The sequence below is a fragment of the Octodon degus genome, unplaced genomic scaffold (assembly GCF_000260255.1).
Source record: "Octodon degus isolate 3935 unplaced genomic scaffold, OctDeg1.0 scaffold00225, whole genome shotgun sequence".
Lineage (NCBI taxonomy): Eukaryota > Metazoa > Chordata > Mammalia > Rodentia > Octodontidae > Octodon > Octodon degus.
Window position 1 is genome coordinate 2,885,571 of NW_004524801.1, and position 11,571 is coordinate 2,897,141.

General features: G+C 46.1%; 2 protein-coding genes across 2 annotated transcripts in view; one reads left to right on the forward strand and one right to left on the reverse strand.

Annotated features, from left to right (window-relative positions):
- Tiam1 (T cell lymphoma invasion and metastasis 1) overlaps positions 1-11,571 on the forward strand; it is a 421,384-nt gene that overhangs the window by 166,874 nt on the left and 242,939 nt on the right. The gene's annotated exons all lie outside the window — the stretch shown is intronic.
- LOC105744101 (60S ribosomal protein L12-like) lies at positions 10,665-11,177 on the reverse strand. The gene has a single exon (XM_012517874.2). It carries the CDS (start codon positions 11,160-11,162, stop codon positions 10,665-10,667), a length of 498 nt encoding a protein of 165 aa, XP_012373328.1. The 5' UTR covers positions 11,163-11,177.

The following is an 11,571-nucleotide window of genomic DNA, read 5'->3' on the forward strand; positions in this document are numbered from 1 at the left end:
AAAAAAAAAAAAGAAACCAAGCAGAGGGTGGAGAGTGAAAGGGTGGAGAGACCTGGAGGGGACAGAGAATCAGGTGTCCTGCGTGGGGAGAGCCAGCCGAGTACACTAGAGTGCTAATTAAGGAGGCTGCATCTGCTGGGCTGGAGAAACTGCTCTACACTGTAAGAGTCGTGGTGCATGACCCTTGCCAAATCACTCACTTTAAAAAAAAAAATCTAAATGATGTTTCTGTGGTTTCCCATTTGCAAAAATGTAAACTAAACTCAGGATCATGTAGTTCTTTCTTTCTTTTTTTCTTTCTTTTTTTTTTCTTTCTTTCTTTCTTTCTTTCTTTCTTTCTTTCTTCTTTTCTTCTTTCTTTCTTTCTTTCTTTCTTTCTTTCTTTCTTTCTTTTAAATTAAGTTGTGTTAAGTTTTTATAAAGATTTAGGGCACCTCTCCGAGATCATGGATGGTTATGTATCTGTCCAAGGATTGTTCTAGATGCAGGATCTTCAGGCTGTGGGGATGTTAGACCCTGTCGGCTTGACTTGCTTCCAGCAAGCCTATGCTATTCTCTTTCTTTGCATGCTTAATTACTTTGTTCCTTGTTCCTAAATCTGCCTGGTCAGAACTGTGCGGTTCTGAACTGTCCAGTTCTGACCCCTAGACAGTCACATCTGATGGGAAACTGGTACCAGTTCTAAATAACAGCAGCCAGAGTGGTGGGCAGAGACCTGCTAAACAGCATTGAAAAGTCAGGACTGTATTGCCCTGCAGAGCTTGGAGAAGACGAGCGCAAGAGTTGCCCACGTGCAGAGTAGGCGAGCTGTGACTCGCAGCCCTGAGGGTCAAGGGTACTGCGAGGGAAGGAGCCTGTGTGTGGGCCAAGGTGCGTAGTCTCCCATCACACTGGACATTCATGGTGACAGGGCCACCCTTGGGGGCTGCGTTCAGCTCCACAAGTTCAAGGAGAACTTTGAGGAAGTAGAGTAGTCAGAGAGGCAGAGCCAACACTGGTGACAGGAAGCCGTGCCCAGGGAAAGGCGTGAAGGGAAGACAAGACCCTGCCCTGTGCCTAGTAACGGCACACAGAACTGTAGGGAATTGGTCTGGATTTTCTATAGCGAATGAGAGTCACAAAGAAGCATCCTAGAAATTTATCTGAGAAAACGTTTCTCTCTGTAGTTGTTTTCTGTTGCTGTCAGCATGGCGGAGGCTCAGCGTGGAAGAATGAGGTTTGTTTGAGGGTTTGGTTGTGTGTCTGGTGATGGTCTTCCTTGGGGCGGAGCCCTGAGGTGGCACAAAGATAGCATGCGCTTCTCTTGTCCCTTCCCGAAGTCTCCAGGGTGTCACGATAGCACGCTCATTTGGGGGCCCTTACCTTGTCCTAATCACCTTCACCTGACCCCAGTTCTGAACACCACAGTCCAGGGGGTCCAGCCCCCTCATTCTCACAGTGTAGATTGAACTTGGCCATGAGCCCAGCACTCTTCGACGCCAGGTGAGGAAGAGTTGCCTATGAGTTGCCTATGAGCTTGTGCTTCATAGATTGGAGCCATATTACTTACAGTTTATCCAGGACTGGAGAGACAGTATTGTATCTTTCCTTTCTATTTTTAAGGCCAATTGAACATCACATTAGTATGTTGGATTCCAGCTGGCCCCATCCAACCATTCATGTATGGTGCTGTGAAAGGTGTGTGCAGGCCTTTGGACGTCTGTTGGGCTCACATGAATGCTTTCGGGGTTCTGAGCATAGCAGTGTTCTTTCTGCATTCTTTGGGGCCTCTTGCACATTTCAGGCATCTCGCCATCTCCCAGAAGCCCAATTGGTTGATGTCTGCCCCTCTGCAGTGTGTGTATTGGGGAGAACACTAATTTTAATGGTAGCCTAAGCAAAATGCAACTAGGGAAATCTCATGACAGCACACATCTGCAAATGTTTGCCTTCCTTAGTGTGCATAATCAGGAGTTTGCTTTAAACACCGAATGACCTTCCTGGTGGTGACCAAGAGGGTACCCCTAGAGAAGCTTGTGTCCCGGGTACAGTGGGTGTGAGAAGAGAAGCCCAGGAGCCAGTAGAGTCTGTGAGAATCATTTTTTCTGAGTGCTGTCGTGGCCAGAGGTGGAGGCTCGTGTCAGGGGTGGTGTGCACATTCATGCATGTGCCTCAGTGTGTGAGCTTATCTAGCCTGCTGTGTATCGCAGCTCTGCAGGAAGCATGATGAAGGGAACTGAGAGCACGTGTTTTGATAAAAAGGGGAGTGCGTGACATTTCCATCTATGAGCATTTGAATAGGTGATTCTTTTGTTTAATCTTTTTGACAGGTTTCACTCTGCAGTTCAAACTGGCCTTGAATGCTTCTGCACTCCTCCTGTCTCAGCCTTCTGGCTGCTGCGCCTAACCATGTAGGAACATTTGGAGTGTAGATAACAGCGGTAATATGAAAAGGTCCCACTTTTAATTTTTCTTACGTTTAATAAACAGATTTACAAGGCAAGCTGAGTTTTTATTTATTTTTTCCTATATGGGTTACTTTGGTGACATAGGGAATTCATTGGACTTTTTTTTATATAAGGAGATCTGTGCATCTTGCAAAAACATAAATCTTTAAATAGGTGCTAAAAATAAGATTGTTTATTTATCCTTGTTTATATAAGTGATCCTACCAGTGTGGTGGCACAGACCTGTGGTCCCTGCCCTCAGGAGCCGGGAGCAGGAGGACTGCTGTGAGTTCGAGGCCAGCCTGACCTACATAGTGAGACCCTGTCTCAAAAAACCAAAATACATAAATAAAAATTAAAAAAAAGTATAACTGATTTCATGGTAATGGTTGGGGGAAAAACCCAGAAAAATAAAAAGGGCAGTGGAATAATTGCTATTTGCCTGCTATTGAAATTCATGTCCATTTTTTCCCCCTTTCATTGTTTTATTACTTGAGCCTCGAAACACGTCAGATGTAGAGGTGTGTACGTATGCACCCACAAGTGCTTACCTTTCCACACAAGTGCCGCAGTTACCCTGTCCTGGACATTCATGCAGTGCTACTGTGTGTTCCAGTGCTTGTTATTTGAAGTCAGATTGTTTTGTGTTAAACAGTAACTTTCTGATATTTATCTAAAACATTAGTTAAAGCTAACCCCAAGCTGACAGTTTCTTAAAGTATTATTTAGAAATAAAGAACATCAAGAATAAAGAACCAAAACCAAGAGTTCAAAAAGTGGGCTCATTTTATTGCTCTGTGTAGAAAACATTAGAATTCTAGATCAAAGTAAAAAAAAACTAAAGAATCTAAAGCATTGGTTATAAAATGAAGGCTAGAGATTTTAGCCTTTTTCTGGCATTTGCTAAATTTATCTGTTCTCTCTTACCCTTTAAACGTAGGCCAAAGAGAAAATGAAGCTTTAATCTTTTTCTTTTTTTGAGGAGAGTATAAATATTTTAAAAATGATTTCACAATTACAAGGATCATTTGTATTTATTTTTCTTTTATGACCACATTTCAGAATTATCAATTCACTGGTTGCAGCTTTAGTCCTGGAAGTTGAGTGAATAATTTCTGGGAACCAAATCTCGTCCTATATTGTTTTGGGAAAAATTCATCTCCCTGCTGAGAACCTGATGTTTCTTTCCAGGTTGTCAGCAGGGAGGCAAACGTGGCCGGATGGATTTCTTAGCAGTGTGGAGTGATGAGTGGGAACAGGTAGAATCAGCACCAGCAGGTGCTGGGGTGGTTTGGCTTTCACAGTCCTGTTCCTGTCCACCTATTTCCCTCGGAGGTTCACTGCAGCCTGGAGGGAGCTGCAGTACCTCACTCTTTGGTTTTATAATTTAGAGTAGAGTGCACGTGTGGGTTTACTATGGTTCCCCAGGCACTACCAGAGCTGTCACAGCAGAGTGCTCTGTTTGCAAGCATATGGTGTGTTCAGAATGCTCAGTGTGTGTAGCTGCTGGGTGGGATGGAGGGTGAGAGCCAAGCAAGTTAGAGAAAGGATGGCCAGAGCTGCAGGAGGAAAAGTGTGGATGCCGTGCTAGGCTTTGTTTGATTGGCTCTCAGGCTAGTCATTTTTCAGCACTGTGACCAAAATACCTGCGATAAGAAATTCCTAAAGAGGAAAGGTTTATTTGGGTTCATGGTTTTGGAGATTCCAGTCCATAGTTCTTTGGCCCCGTTGCCCTGGATCTGCAGTGAGGCAGCTCCAGGTGGCGGGAGTGTGCAGGGAAGGAAGGTCACAACTCACAGTAGTGGAGAGACAAAGAAGGAGATAAGAAGTGGCCAGTGTCCCAAAATTGCTTCAAAGAGCTCATCTGAAGTTCTTCCTACTAGGCTTTATGTCTTAAAACCCCCACCCCTTCCAACCAGCACTTGGGCTGGAGACCCAGTTTTTAAGAGATGCCCTTGGGAACAGTTATCAAATCATAGCATCTGCCATTAGCTGTTTTCTGACTTTTACCGCCTCCCAGAACGTGATCTGTGGTAGCCAGCCTGCCTTCGTGTGGAGTTGGGAGAAATTACTTCTATACCCTATGGTTTGAAACTCACATAGAACTTCCCGTGGCCGGTAGAGCATTTCAAGTAAAGCAGGCTACTGCCGATGCTGTGGGGTGTTGTTGATATACCAGTGGGGGGTACAGACCATTCATGCTGATGGTTGGAGGCAGGTTTAGGGTTCTGGAGGTCTTGGCCAAGGTCAAGCACAGAGGAGAAGAGAGAAGGCTGTTGCTTCCTCAGAAAGTGGATCTTTATGCGGTTGGATTTACAGGGGATGAAAGGGGAAAAGAAGAGTGTAGTAATTAGATAGGCTTGCAGGGCCAGAGAAGGGACTTCTACTTGAAATAGGGGCGAAATAAGCATGTTTATATAGGCAAGTGGCTAAATTTAAGCCTTTTCTTAAATTATTTCTGGTTCCTTTTGCCTGCTAGACTTTGCTTCAAAGTCAACATCTTTACAAGTGAACCTGTAATTATTTTGATCATCTGTACTACTCCATTTCACAAAGAGAAATTCTATCTATCAATAAATCAATCACTGCAGTTCTGGAGATGAAGCCAGGGCCTCGCACAAGCTAGACAAATGCTCAACCACTGAGCTATATCCCACCCATTTTTATCTTGACACAGGGTCCTGCTACCATAGGTTGCCCAGGCTGGCCTTGAACTTGAAGCCCTCCTGCTTCAGCTTCTCAAGTAGTTGTCTTATAGGTGTGTACCCCAACAACTGGCTTTTCTCTTTTCTCTTATTCTCTTCAGTCCCCTTGCCTATCCTTGGTGATTTGCATAATATCTACTACATGTTAAGTGCTCAATAAATACTTGTTATAAGAATAAAGTGCAGTCATTTCATATCTCTTAGGTCATCTTGGTTCATAGCATCTGCTATCTACTTCCTCCGTTCCCCTCCCTTTCCCTTCCCCTCCATTCCTTCTCTTCATCTTGGTGGCTATAGTCTCAGTTCAAGTTTCGTTTCTTTTGCTGCACTGACTTCCATGGCTCTTCTCCTACTGTGCTCAGAGGTTTCCCCATTCACATTAAGGCATAAAACCCTCATAAAACCCTAAAATCTTTCCATTTCTAATGGGGGATTCTTAATGAGGGGCAATTGTGAGTCAAAACCCATGGATTTATCAGGCTAATGTGATGGCCACAAAGGAGTTCCCTAGTCTAGTCTTTGATGCTGAGAAAGCTGGGGAAGCTCAGCTAGGCCATTGCTGTGGTCCCTGTAGACCAGGATGGCTGAGTTCGCTGGTGTCTCCCTGCGTTGTTAATGGAGGAAGAGTCACTAATGTCGGGCACATGGGAGGGAGGAGGTGAGTGGGATGTGCAGTTGTGATGTGGACAGGAGGAGAATGAGAGTTCCCTGCCGAGAAGCTGGGGGTGTCCCGTGTTACCCCACAGCATGGGTCTCCCCATGGCCTCCGGTGGTTTTCTCCTTTCACCTAGTCTACAATTGAATCAATCCAATATCGGGCTGTACTTTGTTTACCAGGTAAACACACTTTGGGAAGAACACCAGGTCAGAGGAGGAGGGAGGTTTCTGTGACCCCAGAGAGTGAGTGTGAGACAGGTTCTGGAGAACTCGGGTCCAAAAGCATCTTCAGAAGACCTGTGGGGCGGAAAGGCTCTATCTGTCCTCCTCCTCCTCGAGTGTCCTTTGGCTGACGAGAAGCAGTGAGACAGTGAGGAGCCCTGGTTAGGCTCCAGGAGAGCTTGATCACGGTCAGCCCACACAAAGTGACCAGTTAAGCAGGAATGTCAGGACCCAGTGGCTCAGCCTGTGGTTCTCGTCCAGGCTGAAAGCTCATCCTTTTCTGGAAAAATGTTGCTTCTCTCCCACTGGCACACTGGCAAAGTATTTTATTTTATTTTATTATTTTTTTCCATAATTTTATTGATAAACAAATAGCAGTGAGACAGTTTCTAATCAAATTGGTAGGCTGGCAAAGTATTTTAAAGGAACTCAACAGACAGGAAGAGACTATCATGTAGTAACTCTGGGAGGCCGGCACTGCTTCACATTGCGAGTTCGTGCCCTTCCCTTCTTTCAGGGACCCCTCGAAAGTGGGTGAGTGAATCACCAGCCTCCACTGGGCTGGCTCCCGCTGTAAAAGGAGGAGGAAGATACTGGAGGAGAGCTCAGCCCCTCTCCCGACTTTGCATTCTTGGTGTCTGTGGAACCAGACAGGAGCCAGTCCTGTTGCCTGAATGATAAGAAAAGTTGGCAGAGGTCCTCAAGCCAAATGAACTGCAAAAACTCCAGGATTTTCTTTCTCAGAGTGTTCACCATGCATATGTTTTCAATCACAGCTTTGTGTAATATAAACTGAAACTGTCCAAGTACTTGTATTGAAATTGTTGTCAGGAACTTCTGGTTGCTGGTCAGAAAGTAAAGCTCCGATAGTTCGGGCTGACAGGGACACATTAATTCCAGAGAGGCTGGCCCTGTCACTGGCACGGGGTTACTGCTGAGAAGATCCGGGGTGCTGGGTGCCAAACCCAAAGGGCCACGAACCCGAGGCCTCACAGGTCTCTAAGGGCAGGGCTGGAGAGGGAGGCCCCAGGCCCTGCTCCAGGGCTCGTAGCTGGGGCCCAGGGTTGCCAGATCCTTCTCTTTTCATTCAGGAGAGGTCGGAAATCTTAATTTTTATGCAAAGTCTTATTTTTAAATGTTGGAACAGAAAGGAAGTAACATTTTTTTCTTTTTAAAGTATTCCACAGTCCAAACAAAATATGTCTACAGGCCACACACACCCTCAGGCCACCCAGAGGCATTTGTGGGTGTCCAGACCACAGTATTTCTGGTACATACTGAATTTTTTTGAAAATTTTTGTATTATGGACAGTTTCAAACATAAGGGAAGAGTGTAACATACTCCATACTAGCTCTGATGTTCTCCTCACCCAGCTTTGAGGATTGTTAATGTATGGCCTGCTTTCAGCCAATCAACACACACGTGCATTTGTGTGCACACACAAACACACCCCCGCTGTGGGTGGTTTTGATGCAGATCAGAGATGCCGCGCCATCTCATCTGCAGGCGCGTCCAGATGTATCACTAAGTAGTGGCATGGAGAAGTCCTATTGACAGGAGCTTGTCGGGCCTGGCGGGTGAGGACCAGGACTCTGCGGTCAGAGCAGCCCACGGGGGTCATAGCTCAGTCCTAAGAATAAATAAGAGGAGCAAAGTTTAATGGGAGGAAGACACTTTATTTGTAAAGAGGATAAAGAAAGACAGCACAGAAGGTTGATGGCTGCCCTAAGAAAGACTTGGGGAAGGGGACTCCGGGGCCCTTTGCTCTTAGCTGTTTTTCTTGTGACTCTTTCATCCCCATCTACAACCCCTCCCCATAGCTGGATTAGCGTCTCGGCACCTCTCCCTGGTGTCCTTTCTTCTGGTGGTCTACGGACAGGCTTTTGGTTTATTTGTCTCCTTTTCTTTGTTGTACCCTTGAGGCCTTATCTTTAGGGCTGGTGGCTAGTTGGTCAGGGGTGCCTTATTTTCGGTGAGGTTAGCGTTAGTAAGCGTCCTGTGGATGTCATTGTACTCTGGTAGCTCTAGAGTGAATAATGTAGTGAGGCCACATTGAGTGTACCTGTAAGCAGTTGCGTATGCTGTTGCGCGGTTGTGAGAACCCAGTGCAGTAAAGTTGGTCAGGACCCCCTTTCGCTTCTCTTATATTTTATTGAAGGTGGGGATCACTTATCACTGTGGACCTGGCTTTGTCTTTGTGTCCTACCTGTAAGCTTTTTTTGTTGTTGTTGGTATTTTAGGGAAGGATCTACAGGGTGTTCAGGGTCTCACTACTAGATCAGGCTCCTAGTGATCCGCCTGTTTACAGCCTCCCAAGAGCTGCGATTACAGGTGTGTGCCACCACGCCCAGTCTCAATTGCTCCCAGGAGTGGGGCCCGGGGATCGAACCTTCCACCCCTGTGCCTGCTTCCAGGTGCTTTAATCTGCTGAGCTATTTGGCTATGCTCCTCCTCTACCTCTTTGTGGTCTTTTGGTGTCAGTCCAAGTATATATATTACATAATTTAAACACACACACACACACACACACACACACACACACACACACACTTTACTCCTGTGTTTGCCTTCTTCCCAGGAGAATCTCTCCAGTGTCCAGTGAAGTTTGCTTTTAACTCTTTCTAGTCAAGATTGGTTTTATGACTTAAGGAGGCCCTATTTTATTTTTCACTTACACATCCCTGTCTCTACAGCTCCTTGATATCAGATACCCAGTAAGTTTTCACCTTCACCCTCCTGTGCCATGATTTATTTTTTCTTCTTTGTATTTAGTACAAGGTCTACAGGGTCTCGCTGCATAGATCTGACTTGTAGTGATTCTCCTGTTTACAGCCTGCCAAGTGCTGGGATTACAGGCATGTGCCACCACAACCAGTCTCAATTGCCATGTCAGCGGGCCCCAGGGGGGCAGGCATAGCATGGGTGCCAGGGGATCAAACTCTGGCCGCTGTGCTCTGCGTAAGTAGGCTCATTAGTCCGCTGAGCTATCTGGCGGGCCCCTGTGCCATGCTTTCTTAACAGCTCATCTTTCTGGCTTGCAATGCATGTAACACCCATGCGTTGGACCTTAGTCCATTTAGCTCCTATATCAAAACACTATCACCCAGACCACTTAGAAACAAGAACTTGTATCTCATAGCTCTGAGGGATGGTGTCTTGTTTACTTTTCTCTTGTTGCTGGGACAAAATACTCAACACCCAGAATTGCGGAAGGAAAGGTTTATTTAGCTCATAGTCTGTGAAAGTTTCAGTCCTTATTTGCCTGACTCCAAGGCAGTGGTAGCACTTCATGGTGGTGGAAGAATAGCAAAACAGCAGGAGCAGAAGGGAAGAGCAGCAGCAGAGAGCAGGTCCCTCTCTCCTCCTTACATTGCGTTCAGGCTTCTTGCCACAGGGTGAGTGTAGCACTCACACCCGTAATCTCGGCATTGGATCATGAATTAGTCACAAACTCTACAAGTCGGTCCTGTGACTGTGTGAGGCTCTGGGGGGTTGTAGCATGCCACCCTTCACCGCTGAAAGACTAATATACATCTCTCTATATAAAAGCATTTAGTCCATTTGTAAGACTTGCCAAAGTCCTAACGGTTTTAGAATTGCTGAGAAGTCCAAGTCCCAAGTCTCCTCCAAGATCAAAGGCAAACTCTTAGCTGTGACACCCTGTATAGATGAGAAGTTAAACACTTTGAACATTCAGTGGCACATGATAAATGGTACCATTCCAAAAGGTACAAACAAGGGGATATAAAACATTGGGACCAAAGCAAGTCTAAAATCCATCAGGGCGTACATTAAGACCTATAATTCCACATGCAATGTTTAAGATAATCTGAGCTCCATATGGCTCTACCTCTATGACACTTTTTTTTTTTTTTTTAATTTATTTGGTTATCACAGGGCTCAGCTCAGACTCATAGTTTTCAGCCTCCCCAGTGCTGGGATTATAGGTGTGTGCCACCACACCGGATGCTGGCTGGCTTAGCCCGCCCTAGGGGTAGGGCTGGTGTGGCATGTGGTACCAGGGATTGAATCATGGTCCCTGCTCTTGCCTAAGCAGGTGCTGTAGTCTGCTGAGCTGTCTTGCCTGTCCTTCTCTGGGGCTTTTGATGGTAGCTCCCATGGCTTCTATCTTAGGCCTGATTTGTCCCCTTCTTGCAGCTTTCCTTAGATGATCCATATTCCTGGCTTTTCCAAACTTCTGGGGTCTCCACTGCACTGCAGACTTCTCACACACAGCTTCACATACTGCCTGCCCTTTCAGGCGTACGCTGCATGGCCTCCCTGGCCTTGTGAAATCTAGGTGGAAGCCTTCTTAACGTCAGATTTCTTGCATTTTGTGTGTACCTAAAGCCAATGTCATGTGAAGGTACGGTCTGCTGCCAGCTGAGCAGCAAGGCTTTCCTCTCAGCACAGATCTGTGAAGCAGGGCTGCGTGAGACATTGTTGTGGGCTCCAGCCTCCAGTTGGGCCTGTGGGAGGCCTTGCTGTGGGCTCCAGGTCTTCAGCTGGAGTCATGCCAGATATTAGGATCCAGGTGCTCAGCTAGCTACTTTGGTCTTTAGTGTGTGGACCGATTTCCTACACTCTTGTATATGATTCTTTTTTTTTTTTTTTGGTCAGATCATCTCTTTATTGTTATATTTCTTTTGCTTCTTAGCTAGCTGGACACTCGAAAATACTGTTGTTGATGTCATCTATGATGTCATGAGGGTGCCGGCTGTCCACGTTGCAGTCCACAGACAGGGCAGTCCCCAGGACCTCCTTAATGGTTCTGGAAAATTCTCTGGCTAAAGACTGGTGCTGCATCTGTCGGGCAATGTTGACAATCTCATCAAAAGTGATATTTCCGCTGTGTTTAATGTTTTTCTGCTTCTTTTTGTCTCTTGGTGGCTCCTTGAGGGCTTTGATGATCAGGGTAGAGGCAGAAGGCAGCACCTTAGTCTGAGCCTGTCTGTTCTGAATGCTCAGTTTCACCATGATCTGCAGGCCCTTCCAGTCACCAGTTGCCTTGGCAGTGTCATCCCCCACTTTTTTTGGAGACAGACCCAAGGGACCGATCTTGGGGGCCAGGGCAGACGTGGCACCAACTTCACCACCGGTGTACCTCAGGTACACGACTTTAATCTCGTTGGGGTTGAATTTGGGCGGCATGCTGGAGGTGGCTGGTGTTGGATGAGCCTGGATTTGGGATGACCAAAAAAAGTTGCACCTTAGCCTCCTCCTAGATGAAAGCCGAAAGCTTGCATATGATTCTTTAGGTGATTCATTCTAATCTTATAAAATGTGTGTCCTGTATTGTGTTGTTCCCCTTCCCAAACCCCAAACCCCAAACCCCAAACCACAACAGGTAGGAAGTCAGACTCATTGTCTGCTGGGACTTGCTTCTGAGTTCATAGCTGGCTGCCTTTTTGTTGAGATCTCACATGGCAGAAGGGTTAGTTTGTGGCTTTTTGGGACTCATATGTAAGGATACTAATCACCTTCTTCTTCTTCTTCTTCTTCTTCTTCTTCTTCTTCTTCTTCTTCTTCTTCTTCTTCTTCTTCTTCTTCTTCTTCTTCT

Coding starts and splice junctions, on each gene's coding strand:
- LOC105744101 (XM_012517874.2), bottom strand. CDS start 11,162: ATGCCGCCCAAATTCAACCCCAACGAGATTAAAGTCGTGTACCTGAGG.